At 34.5% G+C, this 23,062-nt stretch overlaps 1 protein-coding gene across 2 annotated transcripts in view; it reads left to right on the forward strand.

Moving 5' to 3' along the window:
* Positions 1–23,062, forward strand: part of LOC129947255 (bifunctional heparan sulfate N-deacetylase/N-sulfotransferase) — a 339,584-nt gene that overhangs the window by 228,323 nt on the left and 88,199 nt on the right. For both annotated transcript variants that reach the window (XM_056057757.1, XM_056057756.1), the window contains one exon: positions 4,651–6,712. In XM_056057757.1, the coding sequence (XP_055913732.1) occupies positions 5,742–6,712 (971 nt within the window). In that variant the 5' untranslated portion in view covers positions 4,651–5,741. The remainder of the gene's footprint in view (positions 1–4,650; positions 6,713–23,062) is intronic.

Below are 23,062 nucleotides of genomic sequence, written 5' to 3' on the forward strand. Positions count from 1 at the left end.
AGGTTTTAATGATGTGCCTTGAATGGACTTAAGGTCATTTAGAAAAAAAAGATGTGAAGCTCATTTACGATGAAGTTGCCTTTTTTTCAGGTCCAAAAGTTATTCCTTCTACCTAACAATTGACTTCATTTGTTTCATAAAGTCAAGATTGGAATTAAATGAATTTCAAGGCATTTAATCGAGTTAAAGTTGAAGACATTCTTTTTGCAACAAATAACAAAACTGTTAATATCCTTTTGCAGTTGTAATCCATAATTTAGAGATTTTGTGCCTTAGAAGATTTTCTCATCATCCGCATGGAAAAATATGTTACTGCATCGTACGAGTACACCGTAAGGGGTACATATTGATTAAAAGTAGAGGTCCTAAATGACAATGCTGCGGAACCCTTAAATTGGCAATGATCTGAATTTAATTTGATAACAATTATTTTGAAAATAAGAAAAACTCCATGTGATAAATTTTTAAGGAAAATTAAAACTATCAGCTAAAATGTAATGATATTATGAACAAGTTGGTCAAAAGTGTTATTAAAAAGTCGAGCTTTTGACCGAGTTCTATGGTATTAGACATTAATTCAAAAATGCAACTAGAATAGTAATCGCCGAAAGTTTAAGCATAAAACTATGTTGTTGATCATTTATCAGATACTTTCAGCAAAAATATAAACTATTTCAAACAACTTGTCCAACAAGCTTTGGAATACGGGTCAGTTTGAAGATTGGGCTGTAATTACTAATGTCAGACTAAAAACTTTTAAAAGACTGGTGTAATGAATACTTTCTTACTTAAGGTGGCGCTACAGTTCTGTTTGAATTAGGGCAACAAACTCTTCCATCTAGTTTGGTCCCTAGCTAGATGTCTCTAGTTTCGCGCTGCAAGTTGGGTTGTCCCATCTGATCCGCGGTCTTCCTCTACTGCGCTGTCATGTGAGAGTGGATTCGAAGACTTCCCGTGCTGGAGCATTGGTTTCCATGCGCTCTACATGACCCAGCCATCTAAGTCGTTCCATCTTCTCCTCCAGTCTCCTTCTATGCATACGGGACCGTAGATCACACGAAGAACTTTTCTCTTGAAACGCCCCAAGGTTTTTTAATCCGCTTTTGCCATAGTCCATGCTTCTGCACCGTATAGCAGGACGGTGATGATGAGGGTCTTATATAGCGACACTTCTTCGGTCCCTCGAGAGAGGCCTTTGCTACTCAATTGCTTTCTAAGCCCAGAGAAACAGCGGTTTGATATCTCAGCGCTGGTGTTGTTTTCTGCGTTTGAGTGGGCCTAGGTAGAAGAAGCCGGGTTCCGCAAGAACTACTCAACGATAGACCAAATCTACTCACTCACATCCATTGCGGACATCTTCATTAAAGATAAAAAGAAGCTGTATGCCTTCTTTATAGATTTTAAAGCTGCCTTCGACACCATCGACAGAAAAGCTCTAATGCTTAAACTTTACAACAAAGGTGTTTCAACAAAGTTTGGACGCATTTTGGAAAAATTTTATGAATCTACAACATCTGCAATCTCTTTCAACAACGATATAGCGGAATCATACGAAGTGGAAGTAGGAGTAAGACAAGGTTGCAACTTAAGCCCTCTTTTGTTTGCACTCTTCATAGACGACATGGAGGACGATCTACAGGGTGGAGCAAAAGTTACAGCAAATCTTCTAGTGAAATCCTTAAAATTCGCCGATGACATTGTTATATTTGCTGAAACGCCTGAAAGTCTCCAGTTGATGATAAACAGAATAGCTGCATACTGCTACAAATGGAGGCTTCAGGTAAACCTTAGCAAATCCAAGGTTATGATCTTTCGTAACGGTGGAGGCCCAAACTGTCGCAACGAAAAGTGGAAATTTGATAGCAAGGAAATCGAAGTAGTAAGTGACTACAACTACCTAGGAGTAAAGATATCAAGAAATCTGAATCTGAGAAACCACATTGTAGAGAAACTAGCCAAATCAAAAAATGCACTAAATGCAACGTGGAAATCCATTATGCACAACAAAGACGTTCATTTCAATTCAAAGTTCCGAATTTTTGAAACAACGGCGAAGGCAGTTATGTGCTACGCCGCACAAGTATGGGGTCACAAAGAATTCAGTGAGGTGGAATATCTTTTGAGATATTTTCTAAAGAGAACTTTGAGGCTTCCAAACAGTACTCCAAATCACATTCTTATGCTCGAGACGGGTCTTCCTCCTCTATTCATTTCGACACTTAAAATGCAAGTAGACTACATAATAAAGACGTTAACCATGAACGAGAACAGGCTGCCCAACAAAATAACTATGGTCATTTTAAGAAGGAAGTCATCTTGGTTCGAGAGCTGGAGTAGCTTAGCTACTCTTTGTGACCGTCAGCTAACTCTAAACGAAAATAGGCCAGATCAATGGAAAGCTGAACTTTATGATCTCATTAGTGCAGTTGATGTGAAGAAAAGAGAGGAATTCATTACAAAAGCTAGAGAGTCGACAAGCAGACGTATTTACGCAATGCTCGATTACAATCTTGCAACCAGAAGTTATTTCAAGGAAGAGTACTCATCCGACCTCATGTCACTGGTTTTAAAAACAAGAGGAGAGTTGCTGCCACTCAACTTTATGCCGCATAGAGAAGAACGCTCGGAAATCTGCAATTTGTGCAACCAAGGAGAAAGGGAAAACATCTACCACTTCCTTTGCAGATGCCCGATCTTAGTGGAATCTCGGAGGAGTGTTTTTGGGAAGAGTTTACTGAGTGAAGATGAAATGATAACCATTCTCAATGGAGCTGATTGGAAAGTCCTGTTTCAATTTGTCAAGCTTGCTCTTTCATACAGAAAAAAAATTACAGATGAACTTTTTTAAATACAAAAAAAATTACTTAAAATCTACTTTGAAGTTTATATTGTCAACTGGCAGACGGCTTAGGCCATGCTCTAAAAATGTTAGTTTATTATTATATATATATATAATCTGCATAAGACTTAAAGAAAAATAAAGCATTTGTTAATCTAATCTAATGCATGTACTTTGTTTTGCCCTCATTAACCGTTAAACCCATTTTTGCCGCCTCTGCCTCAATACTCACAAAAGCCCCATTGACATCACGCTGAGTTCGTTCGATTATGTCAATGTCATCAGCATATGCAAGTAATTGGACAGACTTTTGAAAGATAGTACCTAGTGTTGACGTGTGAGCTCTGCACTATTCTTTCAAGCACGATGTTCAAAAAATCACATGACAGCGCATCACCTTGTCTACAACCTTTTTTGACATCGAAAGGTTCTGTTAAGTAGTTTCCAACCTTTATGGAGCAGAGATAATTCTCCGTGGCCATCCTTCACAAACGGACGAGTTTGGCAGGGATGCCAAAACTAGAGATGGATCTATATAAATCCTTCCTGCAGATGCTATCATATGCGGCCTTGAAATCGTTGGAGAGATAGTGATGTTCTTGTTTTTTTTTCCCAGGGTCTGCCGTAATGGTTATATTTGATCAACTGTGGACTTCCCTGGTCTAAAACCACACTGATAAGGACCTATGAAGTTGTTGATTTTGGCTGTTGACGTTCATATATTACGGCAGAAAAGATTTTGTAAGCGATGTTAAGTGGACAAATGCCTCTAAAGAAAGGGCCTCCTTTTTTCAGAATCGGGCAAAAAACACTAAGGTTCCATGTATCGGGCATTTTTTCTTCCGACCATATCTTACAGATAAGTTGGTGCATGCTCCTTATTAAACTATCTCCAGCTTTTTTGAAGACCTCGGCATTCAAGCCATCTGCTCCAGAGGCTTTGGAAGACTTCAGCTTAGATATGGCAATCCTTAATTTGTCAAGTCGGGCAGACGGGATTGTTGGCTTTCGTCGTCTATGTTGAATAGATCATCCTGCCTCACAGCGGAATTCGGTTTGTCATTTCCTTTGTACAGGCTGCAGAAGTGATCCTTCCCTATCCTCAGCATTGACTGGGGGTCCACTATGATGTTTCACATTTCGTCTTTGCAGCCTTCGGTTCGAGGTTTATGCACTTTATGTAAATTTCGTTTTACCAGCTCATAAAAGTTTCGAACTTCATACCTGCTTTTGAACCTCTCAACATCTTCGAACGCAAACTTCTCATGTTCTCTCTTTTTCCCTCTGAGAAGTTGGTGTTTCTCTCGCCTCTTCTGCTCATAGAGCTCGTGCGTAGCTCCTCTTTGGTGACTTCGTGAAACCCAGCACGTCAGAGGTGGCTTCATCTTGGCAATGTTGCCACTGGTTTTCGATACATTGTATTGGCGGCAGTGAACTTTGAGAGAGATTTTTTGTTACTCGGTCGGAGAAGGATTTTTCGATATCTTGCGATTGTAGCCTTTACATGTTTTTTTTTCCACCATCTCCATGATTTAATGAATGCCTTCTTTTTAATTGCTTCAAAATTTAACCTGAGATTAGATTCCAAAAGCTTTTGAGGTCAAGCTTAAAAAAATTTTATTTCTATGCAATATCTGAGATATAGAAAAATTCGAGAGATAGATTTAAGCTCTTAGAATATGATAATAAAACCTTAAGTTAGAATGTTGCACTTTGATGTCTTATTTACTTGAGTCACAATTTTTCCAATCATTACTTGATGCTTGTTAAAAAATGTAACTAATTTTTTTCTATTTTGTATCTATTTTCAGATTAAAAGAAAACTGGCGTATCAACTATAAAATAAAATCATAGAACGGAAATATGACTAAAATTTAAGAAAATACCAGAAAGAACTCCATTTTCTGTCAAATACGAGTTAATTTTGCCTTCATACTAAAATAAAACTCTCAATGTCTAAATTGATAACAACAATAGCTGAAAAACAAAAACAACAATTAATATCATGCATATCAAATAATGACAGTGAAAAAGTGACATACTTCAAGTATCAGAACACTCAAACGTCATTATCATTGCCGTCGTCCTCAGCGTCAGTGTCATCAACGTCAATAGACCATAGACAAAAAAATGGCAATAGCGCGTTCGAAAACTGTTGATTATATAAAAATTTGGAAACATATCAAATGGCGATTAACAGCATTTAATTATTTAAATAAATAAAATAACCACACGAGTGATACGAATTTAATTTAAAAAAATTAAAAAAGAAAACAGAAACAAAAACAAAACAAGAAAATAATAAATAAAATATTACCATATTTTTTTCTTCTTATAAATATATATTTTTTTATAAACAAAAAGATTAAAAAAACAACAAGAAAATCGAAAAAGTTTCTGAGAACAGAAAATAAGGAAAAAAGAAATTAAGGATATTTTGCTTTATTTTTTAAAATTTTTAATTTATACTCTTTGTATACCAACAAAAAAAAACTATATATATATAAATAACTATATGTATAATATTAGTGTTAAAATAAAGCTTTAAATTGTATTTTTTCTGTGCCGTACTTAATTATAAATTAAACAAACAAAAAAGAAAAGTAAATAATAAAATATCTTTAAATTAAAACACTATACAAAAACGAAACGCACAAAAATCAAGGTTTAGTTGAGAAAAGACCACAAATTAACTATTCCAAAGGAGAAAAAGAGGGAATATAAATCTTGTGCCATAACATTTAAGTACCGTCAACGAGCCAAAGCATCCTCCCAAAAAAAATAGAAGGACGAAAAAAAAGTAGAACTCCTACTGAGAGGCTATCAAACATCCTCCCAACCAATTATTATTATCATCGAAAAGAAAACGAAGAAGAAGAAGCAAAAATCAACTTCCATCATCATGACTATTTCCGAAAAGTCCCCATTATGGGATTCCAATAGCCAACATAATCACCACCATCACCAGCAGCAGCAGCAGCAACAAACTTCCTCCGCCGGAGATACACTATCATCATCCTCGGGAGCATCGTCACCCTCGCCAACAGCTTCACCGCTGTTACAACTGCCTTCCACAAACAGCAGTACCACCAGCAGCGGTAGTGGCAGCATCTCCAGTACACTCAAGCAGCATCCGAGAATCAGCAAGAAGAAGCGAGCTCCTGCATCCTTACTGGCACAGCAGGAAAATTCGAGTTTGAGTTTGAGTTCGAGTGCTGGTACTGGTGGTGGTAGTAGTATTGGTCTTAGTATAAATGGAACAAGCACAGCACGTCTGACATCACATCAGCAGCCATCAAATAATGCGACTTCAATACCTGGGAGGTCTCAGAAGTATGAAAAAAATGACAACAGCACCCATGGATCGCCCTCGCCATCATCATTGCCATCACCATCGTCATCGCTATCGTCGACGACCCCCAGTCAATTCCATATGAATGTCCAATCCTCCCAGTCGCACCTCTTCGGGGGTGGCTATTCCACCACCAAATTGCCATATGACTGCGAAGTGGGGATGCTAACGCCACACATTCGAGCGTCATCCTCGTCGATAACGTCTTCGACGGCAAGTCTGCTGCCAACAGCGACATCTGCTAGTTGTGTTAACTCTGGTCACCATAGCAACGGCAAGTACTGCGGGAATGGCTTTGCCAACAACGGCAATGGCAGTGGAAGTGGCAGCGGCAGCCCTAACAACTATGGCAGCAGTAGCTTTTCATCCCTGGGATGTTGCAACATAATTACTCGCTGCTGCATCGGATTGCCACTGTTGAAGGCGATAAACGTTCGGAGATGTGTCCTGGCGTTGCTGGCAATAACGGTGGTAACAATTTTTTACTACACACATTACTTCGACACGGGTGTTTTTGTGGGGTGAGTATTTTTCTTATATGTACATATTTTACACTATGTGTCCTTTTTCCTATCCATATTCTCATCCGTATTCCCATTTCACATTTTATTTTGTTGTCGCTGTTATCGAATTCGTATTCGTTGTCGTATTCGATGCTTCCTCTTCCTCTGCTTCCATTTTTTTTATTTTTATATTGAACTAATCGATTTCTAATGGCATTCCCATCCCCTCAGTGGATATAAAACATCATGAAAATGGGATGAGGGATGAAGGAGGCAGAGGGTATCTATACTTATTTTTCTCTAGTCGCAATATTGGTTTGTGTAAACACTGTTGCAGGCAAAAAAATAGCTCCAACTTGTAATGTTTTCTTAAGAATATAAATTGTTTTGGAGTAAGTGATATAAGAGGTTCTAGGCAGTATTCCAAATTCGGAACTTAACCTAAAATCAATCATTAAACATTACTAAACATGAAAGATCTACTTAGTACTATAATCTGAAGTCCCTACTTTCCCAGGTCATAGAAACGCTGCTCAAAAAATATCTCGAATATCGAAGAGTTATTTATGACCGACAGTTCGACTTTCTCATAATCATCTCACCGAACAGAGGCACACATTATTACACCGTTTTGGAGAAAGCCAGATTATTCCTTAGTTGGACTAGAAATTACCTTTTGAATAGTTCAAGAAATTTTGGGGCAGTTTACGTCTGAAAATCACAAAATAAATTATGGAGTGCCGCAGGGCTCTGTCTCGTCTCCGACACTCTTTCCTATATTTACTAATGATCTTGTTTTTGGAGCTTTTAATCCTCCTTCTTTTCTGAGGATGTTATAGTTAGCTTATTAAATTTATTTCAATCTTGATCCCTGCTCTTAAGTTTTGGAACTTCAATGGCAATGAGGAGTAAAAAATCGAGTAGTTATGAATGCGTCGGAAACCCAATGAGTGGAAATTGCACTAAGGAAACTGAAATCTCGAATTTCTTATAAACTTTATTGTAATTGATATTTTAATAGCGTGTGGTAGAGTTTGGCATCAGGATGTCTTATTGAAAACTCGTGCCTTCAGTTTTGATGAATCCCTGATTCGTTGGAATAGAAATTAAATTAGAATTAGAAAAAAGCATTCTGAAGCTTCTTACCTCCTCCTTTGCTAACTACATTATCCTCAGCTTTTCATATTTGTTTCTAGATTCACAACCCTGTCCTTCTGTTGGGTATCTTCAATGATGATGGGGAGTCAAAAACGAGTAGTTTTGAATGCGTCGGATGGGTTCAAGCTGGAAACAACAAAATAATTTATGGTGTGTCGTAGGGTTCTGTGATATTTCCTACACTCTTTCTCCAACGACTAAGTATGGTAGGTTAATCATATTCTCACTTTGACAGCATTAGGAATAAAAACACGAGTAGAATTCAATGTGCCGAAAATTCAATGCTGCCTAGTGTCGTTAAAGAGTAAAGTGCCAACTGTGCCACTATCCATAAGTGCTACCCGCAAAATATTTAGGTTTTCTCAGCCAGTTCAGAAGCTTTTCTCTACTTCTGATTTGACTGTTATAAATATCTGCTCCAGGATAATAGCCAGTTGCGTTTAAAATATTCAACTTAATAGTCGCGTCTTCAGAAATACTCATCAGTAGGGTTAAGATTTTATTGACCAAAAATATTTAAAAAAAAGGCAAACAACACACTTAAAAAGGCAATGAAAAGGCATTTATTAAAAAATACTACGATAAGAAACAAAAATACATTTAATTATAGTAGCATTGGAATAACAGGAATTTTTTGAAGTTCTCAGGTAGAAAGCTTCTTCTGTTGTCCCTTAGAAAGGCTTTGATGGGGCCAATGATTTCTCAACTTCAGCTGCAACCAATGTAGCCCATCTAAAGCTTTCAATATTATACACTTCAATCTTTTCTGGAAGTTTAGAATCTACGCCGCATCGCCGTTTATTACAGAATTTATCTGCTCAATCGTTTTTAGCCCTGTGTTTAAATTGAAAACGGAAGTAAACTTCTTCAAGACTTCCTCTGCAATGGGCCCTTTTGCTTTTTTCAAATTTTATTCTATGTGTTTCAAAACAGGCAGTGCCAATTGATGTTCCTTGTTGAGAATATTGTTGGCTTAAACTATAAGTAGGTACAGACTCTCAAATATACCTTTTTTCATGTAGGTCTTTAAAAAAACGTTTTTATTTTGGATTGACTAAAAACCCAAAATTGACATTAATGTACGCCAGCTGCGCTTGCAGTTCTTCATCTTCAATCAATTTGTTTGTAAATGCAACACAGCTTGCGTCGTCTTCTAGAGCGCTGGCGTTATTTTCGATCCGAGCAAAATAGTCCGCTTAATATGCTGATGCCTATAATCAAGTACCTAGTTTAAATTTAAATTCAAAGTTTCAAACAAACTTACAGGTTAAGGTGGCAGTGGCAATTCAGGTTTCTTATCCTTAAAAAATAACAATCCGAGGTGGACTCTTCGGAAATACTTCAAGTTTGACACGAAGACGGCAACTTTTGACTAGTGACTGTGTAGTGTGTATGCTTTCTCACACTTTGTTTACACCGTGAACGTACAAGTTAGATGAACCGTTTTCGAGAACATCTCTTGCAGAGTTTTGCCACTCTTCTTAATATACAGTGCAGCGTCTGTTACGAACAGCAAAACCTTTTCGCTCTTTAAGCTCATCGGGCCACAACAATCGCTTCGAATCTTCAAAATCTAGGTTTTTAACTAAAGATTCCCAACGGTATGCGAAAATGTTCGCATTTCTTGTAATGCTAAACCAATTATTAGATATTTCTTAACAAAATTTAATAATAAAGCAAAAAAGGGTAGAAAAAGGCAACAATGTCGAAGAAAGGCAAAAAACGCAGGCCTTGAAATATGTTTGTAAAACGTCGATTTCATCTTCCGGTTAACCAAAAAAAAGCAAAGTTAGTAAAATCCTATCCCTGCTCATCAGTTATACCCTATAGCCCAACTTGGGTCGTATTGCGGTACAGAGATTCGTTCTTAATTCGTACTTTGCTAATATGAAATGCTTTACATTGATGGGTTTGAATAGTATTTATGTACAAAGAAAACAGCAACGGACCCCAAGTCTACCCTTGTAGAATACCATTAAGACAAAAATTAAGCAAAAATCCATTGACTTCTTAAGCTTGAGAACTGCTTGTAAGGTTTAAATAATAACTTCAAGGCCTTAAAGCTAATTGATTTTAAAGGCAGCAACTGTATGTGAAGTGCCAAAAGAGTTCTTTCACTTCTTAAAGTTGATAATATTCTGTGATACTATTTTCTTGACCTAAACTGTACATTTGTTTGTTTGAATTTAATTGTGTGAAAACACACTTGCACGTCAAGATGGTGTTTACATTTTGGGGTTTAAGAAGAGTAATTGTTTGCCGGAAGGGGCCAGGCGCCATCATGCAGCTCAGTTGGTGGTTTGCAATTGTTGCCCCATCATCATCATGATGAGGTTGATATGGGGGCTGAGTGGGTGGACTTATCGTACAGTCGAATAGTTGGGTAAGTCCCAAGTATAGAGCGAGCTTTGTTTGCCTTGTTAATTGAAGTGGCTTTCCAACTATTCCATATACCCAACAATACTACTACGTATACCCACTACCCCTATTCATACGAGTCGAGTATGTTTTATTAAATATCGGTCTTCTATAGTTCGAGAATTTGTGTACATTCGTTTTATTTGAAGAGATATGTATAAATAAAAAGTAAGAAAAAAATAATAAATGTACAAAGGGTTTTGCTCTTTTATTTGTTTTTGATAATTGTATAGTGTTTGAGTTGTACTTTAGTTGGGATTCAAATAAAAGTGACAAGTTGTAATTTTTGTTGTTCATATGTTATGTATTTTATTTTCTCTTTGATTTTAATATGTCCGTTAGAAAAATCTTCGTAACGATGATATTTTTCAAAGCAAAGCAAACTCTGATATCAGCAGAATTCTATTTGATTAGTTAACTTGTAACTCGAACGTATCTATGTTTACTTTCGTGTTGTTATTATGTCAATATTTATCTTTGAGATATTTTTAATTTGTTGTAACATTATACTTTGTATCGAATTTATTTGAGTTCGTATGTGATGGGAAGTCTATTGGACAACAGAATTTAATGAGGAGAAAAACAAGATTTATTTTGTAAATTAAATGAAAATAAATTCTAAGGAATTCGATTTATTGTTAAATGAAGAATAAAAACATAACAATTATTGAAACTAATTAATGGTTTATTGATATTGTGTCCGTAATAATTGTTATGTATCTATTTTTGTTCTTGGGAACTAAATAAGCTGAAACTAAATGTTGCTTTACTTTTTCAAAGCCGTGTTTCTATAATACCACAATGCATGCTTTCAATTCTTTTTGTGATCTAAGTCAAATTATTCTATTTTTTTCACCAAAAAAAAAATAAATCTCTCTTAAATATGAAATAAAATAAAAGATAGGTTGTTATTAACATTAGCAAAATAATATTTTGTATGTCACCGCCTTTACTATGCGATTTCAAAAATCAAATTCAAAAGTATAGTTTCTTCATTTTGCTGGGGGGTTTTGAAAAGTTTTGTGTTTTAAAATTTAAAGAAATAAGTGAAAGAAATAAGTGAAAGAAAAAAATTATGTTCAATTTTTTATTTAAAAATCTAAATAATTGGGTCATTTTAAAGTTTTAGGAACAAGACTTTTAATTAATTATAAAAGTGGATCATTTCAACTATAAACTAGAATTTATTTTGCCAAACTTTCAAAATTTTATTTTTTACTTAACTTTGATGTTTGGAATTTGATTCTGTAGCTTCCGAGGTTTTTATCAAAAACGTCTATGAAATCAACTCATATTTGTGATGTTAAATTGTATTGAAGACAAAAATAAATACAGTGGAACTTCCATAAGTCGGACTCTCAAAAAGAAAGAAAAAAAAATCTAGTTATAGAAATTTCCATTTAAAGAAATGAGACAAAAGTTAGTGAATCGCTGCTTTTCCAACTAAAAGAAGTAAAAAAACTAAGAACTTTTGCGCATTTAAACTAGTAACCCGTTTAAAACCGAAGTTCAAATAAAAAACATACAAACTTGGAATCTGAATAGCCTCTTCTTCAAACAAAACTACAGAAATTGATCACAGTAGACTCAATTATTTTTCAAAAAATTCAAACAAAAGGGGGTTTCCCAAATAACAGAAAAGAATTTAGAATGTATCTACTGAACAAACGTCTAAAATAATTATATGTAGTAGCCTTATAAATCTGGTCTATACACCTCAGCGATAGAGAGATGTAAGGGTAGTTTTCATTCCCAAGGCGGGCAAATGCTCGCATGTCAACCCGAAGGACCTAAGACCTATTAGCCTATCATCTTTCATTCTCAAAACTGTGGAACGATTGATCGATATCCATATACGTAACAACATTGAGAAGAGACTATCAATGTCTCAGCATGCTTACTGCAAAGGGAAATCGGTAGAAACAGCCTTGCACACTCTGGTAAGAACTATCAAATACTCCCTAGAGCAAAAGGAATATACTATGGTGGCCTTCCTGGATATTGAGGGCGCTTTCAACAACGTTGACACATCCGCTATCACTTTTGCTATGACGACCCTAAACGTCGAATACTCAATCTGTGAGTTGATTAATCTATGCTAAAAAGCACTGCATGTCTCTACATAAGCGGGGCATTAAGAACCACACCCTCAGCAGCGTTGGACACTCTCCGCCATCTAGCACCACTCGACATATTCAGCAAACAAATGGCAGCGAGTACAGCGATAAGACTCGACGCCTCATCTCAATATACCAACAACAATGTGGGGCACTCCATCATTTTGAACCTCTTTGGTTCTATACCAAAGTGCATAGATTACACTATTCCTAAACCCCGATTTGGAAAAAACTTCCAGGTATCCATTCCATCCAGAGATGAATGGGAAGACAAAAACTCCAGTATAACAAAAGTATTCATTTTTATACAGATGGATCCAAGACAAATGAGGGAAGAAAAGCTTAATCTAAGCATCTCCTTCCGCCTCCCTTATTATTGTAGCGTCTTTGAAGCGGAAATTTCAGCGATCAAAGAGGTTCTCTTCTGGCTAAGCTGGCTAAGAGAAAACGTGATATAAACTTCTGATATCCGCATCTTCTCTGACAGTCAGGCTGCTATTAAATCTCTTGACGCTGGATCAACCAAATCTCAAACGGCCCTCGATTGTCGATCGTCTCTTATAGAGATGGCGCAGCAATTTAACATTCACCTATGTTGGGCGTCGGGCCACAGAGACATCACGGAAAATTGTAGAGCCGGTAAACTCGCTAAAAATGGAACCTTCATGCCTATTTCACCTGAAAGGTAGAAGACAGCAGGTGGCACAATTTACCAACATGCGCAGCCACAAAACTCATATGGCCTTCACTGGACCTAAAGCGCTCTAAAGACTTCATATTAGCTCCCTTATAGGTTTCCTTACGGGACACTGTCTTATAGAATGAATGAGCTGTAGCTCAAAATGGTTCGACTTGTAAGAAGTAATTCTCTAGATTCATGTGGGCCTTTCTTTTGGTCTGAGTGTGTGGTTTCTAATCCTCAGCCACGTTAACCTAACCTAACCTAGTAAATTTTGAAAAAGAGGTTAAATAAAATGGGATTTCCCCAATAGGAGAAAAAGTTCGAGTTGAAGAGACTATTTGGCATCAAACAGAATCTAAAAAATTCGATTAATAGAAAAATTCTACTTACAGAAGTTCGAATTGTGGAAGTTCGACTGTATATTATTATAATTACATGTATTTTAAATAATTAAAAAAAAAGAACTATTTATTTGGTAACATTACTACTTGAAAACCTATAAAGTTAATCATCAGAACTGAACACAGTTTTGGTTTTCTACACTCGAATTTAAATATTTTTTATACTCAAAATTGAATTTTACATAAAACAATATTTTTAAAATGTATAAACGTATAAAAAATAATAATTGGAAAATTTAGATTAAAACTAAATTAAAATTACAAATAAAATTATTTTATTTAAAAGAAATTATTAATTTTATTTTTACGAAAACTTTTTCAGATATTTGGGATTTTTTCCAAATACTAAATACGCTTCTTTAAAATGAAAAAAAATACTTTTAAGCCGCTCTAGGAGATGTTATTGCCAGCTATAAACCCTATTCTGCTTTCTAATTTTAAGGAATATTTCATGTTTCAATACATTTTTTTTATGCTTTTAACTTAATTTTTGTTTCAATGTTCTTCTTTTAATATTCTTATTAAAATCAATTTGATAAATATGCTTTTTAATCAATCAATTTTAGAAGCATACCTATGTATATCATGTAAATGTTTATAATAATATACCTTATACAAATTGACATGTACCAAATTTGCTTACAAAAAGATTCTAAAAAATCGTAGCTTCCACAAGTTCTGCCCAAATTTAATAAGTGATAGTACAATTAACACAAAAAAGACAACAAAGTTCAAGATAATTAGAACAAACTAAAGCTACCGAAAACGGCCTCCAAAGTTAAAAAAACACCAGCCAAAATATTTATACTTAATATTGATGTTTTCTATAAACTTTTAAGTTTTTTTTTTAATTTGACGAAGATGTCAATTAAACCAACAAATTGTTTAAATAAGAATAATTAGATTGCCTTAAAACCTGAAAAATATTCAAAACTAGTTTCGACGTTAAACTAGTTTAAAAAAGCTGGTTAAAATAGAAGTAGAAATTTAGTCAGAAAATAATAAAAAAAAAGTCAAAATCGTTAAAATGTTTGAGTAAACCAAGTGTTGAAGCAGAACCGGATTGCACAGACTGTTTTCAGTTTCCAGTTTCCAAAGACTCTGTTTACAAATAGAATTTATATTTTAAAATTTAATTGTAGGTTAGTTAATCAAAAAATCTTGATTTCTTAGTTATTCGAAAATCGAGTGATTTTTTTTTAAATAAATTTGTATATATATACAAAATTTTTAGTATGCAGTTTTTTAGAACTTATTAATATACGATCTACATTTTAATTTTGTTAAACAATACTGACCCGTTTTTAAGATATTGAAAAAAGAATAAAATTTTTTCAAATCCAATAAGTAATTTTGGCATTTTGGATCATCAAATATTTTTAAGACAGTAGAAGAGCTTGTGCAGAAAACAATGTTGAAATCGGTTCATTAGTTCTTGAAAAAAATGTAAAAACAAAATATTGATTGTTATTTTTAGTCTTTAAAAAATTAAAATAACCCTAACGCGAATCTGTTTAAAACCTTCGATTTCAAGTTTGAACTCAATCGACCCAAGGCTTTAAGGGTGTGTACAAACAGACAGCCGGATGGATGAAATCAGCGGACCTTGGTTTCTCTACCATCATCGTGAGGTCAAGTTTGATTAAAATATTTTGTTCCTACGAGTATATGACGCAAGTAAAAACTAACTTGAACTTTTTTATTAAAGTTTTCCAATCGGATAAAATTGTTGACACATAGTGCTATTTTGTATCGTCGCTGAAAATGCCAAGTGACAAAAGTCCAAATCAAAATACTTAGCCTCCAATAAACACTTTAGTTTCTTGCAGACTAAAATAGATGCTTTAGCATCATCACATTAGAAAACGTTCAAAAATCAAATTGATTCTTTAATTTCATGAAATAATAAACCAATTTTTAAATAAAAACTAAAATTTTGGATATATATATATCATTTTTCTTATTTAAAAAAATAACACAAATAACCCGAAATATATTCAAAAATTATGTAGAAATAATTAACCTCAACTCAAAAGTTCCATTCTGGTTAAAAAGAAATCATCAAACAATACGTATGCCCGCATTACCATTACGGGTAACATCTATTGAAAAAATATTACCCGTTCTTCTCCTAAGTATGTTTTAAAAGAAACTTTTATTTATTTTTTAATGTTTGCAAAACATGAAATATTATGTTCCCGAATGTTGATTGTCCAAATGGCTATTATGTTATTTTTCTTGTCAATAGTTAAGTTAAACCAACTTTTTATTTTCAATACTCTGTTACTCTTAATTTATATATTTTATTAATTCTCTGAGCGAAATATGAAAGTTGCATTCAATGGAACAAGATATATTACAGCATAAAAGCATTGTAATCAATATCAATCATATCTTTTAAACTTTAAATTGAATGTTCAGAGATTCTTTTTTAAGCCGCACTACACGAATGTGAAATTCTTGATATTCTACTCAATGCAATTTGCAGGCATTTAAGACCAATCGGTATCAGATTCTCCTCTCCTATTTCGCTGTTTTTTTTGTTGTATGTAATTAACGGGCACAACAATAACTCTATAGGAAAAGAGATTCTTGTAAATCATTTTAAAAAGCTGTTAGTCTGTAAATAGACAAGCATTGATCTACAAGCTATCATCTATAGGTGTATCTAGGAAATTTCTCCTATTATACTCCAAATACCTGGATTCAAGAACTGTGGCAGTTTGGAATGGAAGCAACTTATCGGAATGGTTTGAGACGTCTATGGGTGTTCCCCAAGGATGCATTCTCAGTCCAATTTTGTTTGCCCTTCATATCGATGCTGTCACTGACATTCTTCCGGGAGGTGTATTTTTTACGGGCTCCTTAGTCAAAACACCGTGTGCTCTGCAACTGCAAATCAACAAACTTCAAGACTACTGTTCAACTGCGGCCAAAATATACAAGTAAAACAAATGCTATGATGTTTAAATCTAGACCGAACAAGGCTACCGGAGGAATCATGGACCATCAACAATAAGCGCATTGCAAAGGAGTTCAAGTACCTGGGAGTGTTGATAGCATCTAACCTTAAATGGAGTAAACATACAAAGGAGAAAGGTAGAGAAGCCAAACTAGCTATAAATCTGATGTGGCCAACTTTTTTCAGCAACAACAACATTGATGTAGCATCGAAGTACCGAGTGTTCAAAGCAATAGTCAATACTTGTATGTGTTATGAAGTGCAAGCATTTGGGTACGCACAACATAAGGAATTCGAAAGTATCCAGAGGTTCTTTTTCAAACTACTATTCCGATTACCAAACGCAACATGTGGAGTCAGGTTTAGCACCGATTTACATCCAAAATCTAAAATCGCATGCTAAATATCTGATTACAGTAGTGAAAAGAGAAAACAGACTACTTAAGTCAATTCTGTTAAGGAAACTTCAAAGAAACGCAACACCTTTCAAAGAATGGAACCATCTTGCTGCAGCACAAAATGTAACGCTTCCTTTAAAATAACGTTATTGAATGGCAGAATTTACTTGATGACCTGATTGCTAAGATATATTTACAATATCTAGAAAGGGCATCCTCTTTAGAAAGTAGAAACATTTATAGGAAACCTGAACCACCAATTGTCATCTGATATGAGTTATTTTTGCAAGGAACTGACGGCAGAAGCTATCGGTAGCATCTTTAGGGTTAGAGTCGAAATACTTAATCTAAACTTTGTGCCTTATAGATCCGATTTATCACAAATCTGCGCTCTATGCACTTGAAGGTACTCACCATTTTATAGCAGTTTTCCCAATATTGCAAGAAATAAGACGATTATATTTCCAAGCCAGTTTTTTTTACTTTGAACGAGCTTATTGATATTCTCAATGGATCAATTGGTTGGGTAAATCTCTTTAAATTTTTTAAACATGCGTTGTCATATCGCAATAGTTTTTGAACCTTAAGAAATATTATCCCAGTTAAAAAAATAACAAATATTTGTGTTTCAAATAAAGTGAAAGTGAAGTGAAAGTTGATGAAATAAATAAAAAATGTAAAAACTGTTTATTGAGGATTTAAAATCTTTTATATTTTACTTGTATGTATTTTAGTTTAGACGGCAGCTTTGCCATGTCCTTATGTTCTAAGTTTTAATAGAATGTAAGACTTATATATTGTAACAAAGAAATTTATCTATCTATCTATCTATCTAACGGGCACAAAATGGGTTATTAATACCCTTACCATATTTATTATTTAAGTTAAAACACAGTGCGAGCTTTAGGAAAATAAGGAAGGATTAAAAAAAAGATACCGATGCAAATTGGCCTTAAAGTTTTGAATATCAAAACGATAGTGAAAAACAGAGCTGGGTAAAGTACTCCACATTCTCGATGTGTGGTTAAAAAAAGAATCTCTATACATGACAGTACGTTCGAAATTGAGCCCAAGGTTAAACTGATGTGCATTCCGGCTGTATTGTTTGAGGAGGGGAAATGCAACTGCCTAATTCAACAGAACACTGTTTATAAAAATATCGGTGTTCGAGTGACGTAATTGTTTCGGTTGAAGTTCTATCGCCTATCATTTTCAAAGCTCTTTTTGCATCCTGTCCAAAATACTTAAATTTGTTTTAGGGTCACCTTCCCAAATATGCGAGTTACATATATTCAAATTGTATTGCCTTCAATATATTCAAAGACAAATCTTCTTAGTCGTATAGAATTAGGATATTTTGGAAAAATCCAAATCCTAAAAATTAACTTAATTAATGAAAAAAATACAAATTTTTAATAATAACACTTAAAAAAAAAAACATTTCATTATTTGTTTTTCCTGAACTAAAGGTTTGAAGGCCTGCCCAAGCTCATGTCTAATAAAAAACACGTGTGCTTGTGCATCTGATAAGAATTTAATTCTCTATAATTTCAGAGCAAGTTCTCAGTAAGTGTAGCACCAGCAACAACTCATAATCAAGCCACATCATCACCATACAACCGATAGTTGATTCTTTTTTAATTTGTTATTTCATGAGAATATAAATTAGCTTAGGTGTGAAATAATATCAAATGGAATGTGCCTGATGTTTTTAATTAAGACATTTTCTCAATTTTGTCACATGTGGTGCTTATGCATTTTCAGTTCAGCTCAGCTCAGTACCCACCTAGTATTCTAGTATTATGCATGTTTTGTTTTATCAGTTTTTAGATAGTTACATTGAATTATTTAAACATTATACTCCAACGTGTAGCAACATTGTTAACCACACAAAAAGATACGATATAGTAGATTGTTAAGTTATGATAAATTAAATTATTCAATTCACGATTTACATTTAAGTAAATGCATATTTTTATCTTTTATTTTCCCATCTCTCTCTCTCTCTTTTTATCTTTTTGGTATTTGTATAAACATAAAACGTAGTTATATAATTTGTAATCGGATTTGAGGTTTTCAATCTCTGATGGAAAAATAAAATTTAAAAAAAAGTAAAAAATATAAATTTTTTTGAATCAATCACACGGAATCACTTTAAATTCTCTTCAAATCCTTTTTGTGTAAGTTTTATATTAACTTTCAATAAAGTCACTCATTGAATTGCTCAATCAATTCGATATAAAAATATTGTGTGCCTTTTACGAGGAGAGAGATGAAAAATGATTTCCAACAAACCTCCTTCAATTTTGTATCTTTTTTTGTTGTTGTTGGTATCCTACCATCCCCCTCCCCCTCTTCATCGAGTTGTATATCATATTGTATATATTTGTTGTATCATCATTTTTCATTGCAACAAAATCACAAAAAAAATAAAAATAAAAAATAATATTGTATTTATATAAAAATATTTTTATATTTTATTTTTTATTAATTTGATGGGCGGTCGAGGGACTATGTGTACGCTTGCTCTCCCGACGATATTATTTGATATTCAAATCAGGTTTCATAGATTCTCGTTTTTTCGTACGTTTTTGTTGTACTCGTATGTTTGTTGTTGCTGGTTCTAGAACTGCTGTTGCTGATGTAATCTATGCATGCATTAAACTGAATATCCTTTTTCTATAGATAAATAAACCCAATTGCAATGTGTGCCGTATCCCCGAAGCTATAAACACTCCGAGTACTCAGGACTTTTGATTTTTTTTTGGTCACGTTTATGATGGCTTGAAAACCATGAATTTAGAATGTGAAATACACAAGGTTTGAAAGTATGTTAATAATAAATGTTGTTAAAACAAAAATTGTCAAAGTTACAAAATCAGCGTTAAATTTTTTTTTTTTTTTTTTATAATTTGCAGGCACTCAAGGGGTTATTAGTACCCTTTATATGTTTATATTTAAACACAGTGCGAGCATTAGGAAAATAGGGAAGGATTACAAAGGAGATACCGGTGCACATTGGTCTTAAAGTTCTGAACATCAAAATGGGAGGGAAAAACAGAGTTGGCTAAAGCATTCCACATTCTCGATGTACGATTTAAGAAAGAATCTCTATACTTGACAGTACGCCCGAAATTGAGCTCAAGGGTAAACTGATGAGCATTCCTGGAAGTGCGAGTATTACGGCTGAATTGTTTAAGGGGTGGAATGCAACTGGCTAGTTCAACAGAACATTGTTTGTAAAAATATCGATAAAACAACGAAAGGCATGAAACATTGCGGCGGTGTTCTAGCGATGTAAATGTTTCAATTATAGTTCTATCGCCTATCATTTATATATTTTTTACAACTTCGTCATTAAAGAGAAAATGTTGAAAAGGACGTTTTTAGGGTTTACTTCAGAACTTCAAAAAAATCTGGTTTCTTTTGATTAAAACTCCCGCAACACAATTTGTTTTTAGAAGACAATGTTAGCTAAATCAACAATTAAAGAGTATTATTCCAAAGAATGATTTGTTTTTGAAATTTTCATAAAACAATATTTTGGGATGCTGTCTTATATAGAAACAGAAAAAAGTTGATGGTTTAAGATCTCCAATGTTTACAAAATTAGCAATAGCACATCAAAACTTTAGAAAACTTGAGATTGAATTTATTAGCTTAATTAAGCTTAAAATTGTTGTAAGTTTTTCGGAAACAAATTGTTGCACTTGTTATTTTCTTAAGGTTTTAGAATTCAAATCAAGAATTTTTAAGAAACAGTGCATTTTTTCCTAGGACTTAACAAATTTTGCACACAAATATTATGGCAGGTACAAATATTTAAGTTCTTGGTTTTTGAATTTGGGTATTGAAGGTATTGCAAAATTGTTTATTATTGGCTCTTACTCAAAACTTTAAACGCGATTATTACAAAACATTCATTTTAATTCATTTGTTAATAATTTTAAGCTGACAATTTTTCAATGTTTACGTAGACGTTGTTTTATATATTAAAAAAAAATCTATTTGTTCGTTATTGTTAAAAAGAAAATTACACGAGCTGTTTTTCTGGCCGTAAAATGTCAAAAACGCTACTCTGCTGCCATTTTGAATTTAAACAAATTTGTGCAAGTCTTCACTTTTTTTTATGTTTAAAAACATTGCTTTCAATTTCAAATTTGCATTTTAGGCAAAGATCTAAACTACTTCAAAGTAACGTCAGTCCAAGGAGATGTTTTGATCTAAGCGTCGTTGTTGTAGGCCCTAAAAGCATTTTTGCCGCCTCTATTTCTATACTTACAAACGCCACATTAACATCACCCTGAGTTGTTCCGATTATGTCAATGTCATCAGCATTATGCCAGTAATTGAACCGGCTTATATAAGATAGTGCATCTGGTGTTGTCTTCGAAGCTCTGCACTATTATTTCAAGGACGATGTAAAAGAATACACCTTGTCTAAAGCCTTTTTTAACATCAAAATGTTTTGCAGGTGTGCCAAAACTAGATATGGCATTAAACAGTTAAAGCTCGTAGATGCTGTCATATGCAGTCTATAAATCGATGAAGAGATGATGGGTGTCGAATTGATGTTCTTGGGGTTTTTTACAGGATCTGGCGTAATGTAAATATTTCATTGACTGTGGATTTTCCTGGTTTAAGATTGCACTGATACGGACCTATCAGGTTGTTGACGATGTGCCTTAAACGTTCACATATTAAATCTAAGAAGATTTTGTAGGCGGTGTGAAGTAGAATGATTCTCTATCCTTTCCTTTTTTCACTATCGGTCAAACAATCATAAGGTTTTATTTAACGGACATGCTTTCTTCCAACTATATTTTACAGATAAGTTGGTGCATGTTCCTAACCATCTTAGGCTGCTTTGTTAGACTTCAGCTTGAGTAAAGCAATCTTGATCTAAGTCGTAAAGACGGAATTGTTGGCTTTCGTCGTCTATATTGAATGGATTATCCTGCCTGCAAAATTCGGTTCGCCGTTGCCATTATAGATTTTGCAAAAGTGGTCCATTCATATCCTCGGCATTGACTGCGGTGCTTCTATGATGTTTCCACGCTTTGGTCTTTGCACCCTTTGGTTCAAGGTTTAAGGAACACGCATTTGAAATTTATATTTTTGCTTATAGAACTTTGGACCTTCAATTCTGCTTATCAACATTTTCAACCGCACACTTTACATGATCTCAATTTTTAATTTTGAAAAGTCGGTGTTCCTCTCTCCTCTTCTGCTCATAATGCTCATAGAGCTCGTGAGCAGCTCTCATGCAACCTTCTATGCAGCGGCGCTTTGCGTACCTGTTGTTTCACTGCATTTTCCTGTCGACATTCGTCATCAAACCAGGGGTTCCTTGTTGGTGGTTTCTTAAAACCCGGCACGTCCCAGGCGGCTTCTCTGCTTGCATCTTTAAAATGTTGCCACTGGTTGACGATATATTGATCTAGATATAGAAAACTCCGAGCAGAGGTTTTTTAATTTGTATGATTTTGTCAGAAAGTTAACTTTTAAGGAATTGGTAAAAAGAATATAAAAAGTCTATTTTTCAAAGTGGCGGTATTTCACTCCTGGAGCCCTTGTTTCTTAGAGATTTTTTTTCCGTATAGATAATATTGTTCAAAACATAACCTAAAAATTTAAACTATTTTGTTATGTTTAGTTAAACACCTTATAGGGCTTCTTCGACGTATTCGGATCCCAGGGGTGACTTCATGGCTACTAAAAAAATACCTTTAATTGCGAAGCACCAACAAGCCTCGGATACGGACGGATTCACTGTTGACAACCCACTCAAACGAAATAAGGGTAACGAACTTCGAATCTGTACGTGGAATGTAAGGTCCCTTAACAAACCACGTGCAGCAGAACAATTAGCGGAAGCCCTAAACTACTGCAAGGCAGATATTACCGCCATCCAAGAAGTGCGATTGGATGGACCGGGCAAACGCAAACTAAAAGACTGCGATATCTACTACGGCGACTGCTACCGAGAACAAAGACAGCGTCTATTTGGGTGTGGATTTGTTGTTGGAAATAGGCTCAGGCAAAAAGTCTTGAGTTTCAACAGTGTGAGCGAGTGCATCACGACAATCCGCATCAAGGCTAAATTCGCCAACATAAGCCTAATATGCGCGCATGCCCCAGCAGAGGAGAAAGATGAAGACACCAAAGACATATTCTTCGAGCTCTTGGACAAGACATATGAGCAGTGCCCTGGCTATGATATTAAAATTGT

The sequence above is a fragment of the Eupeodes corollae genome, chromosome 2 (assembly GCF_945859685.1).
Source record: "Eupeodes corollae chromosome 2, idEupCoro1.1, whole genome shotgun sequence".
In the NCBI taxonomy this organism is placed as follows: domain Eukaryota; kingdom Metazoa; phylum Arthropoda; class Insecta; order Diptera; family Syrphidae; genus Eupeodes; species Eupeodes corollae.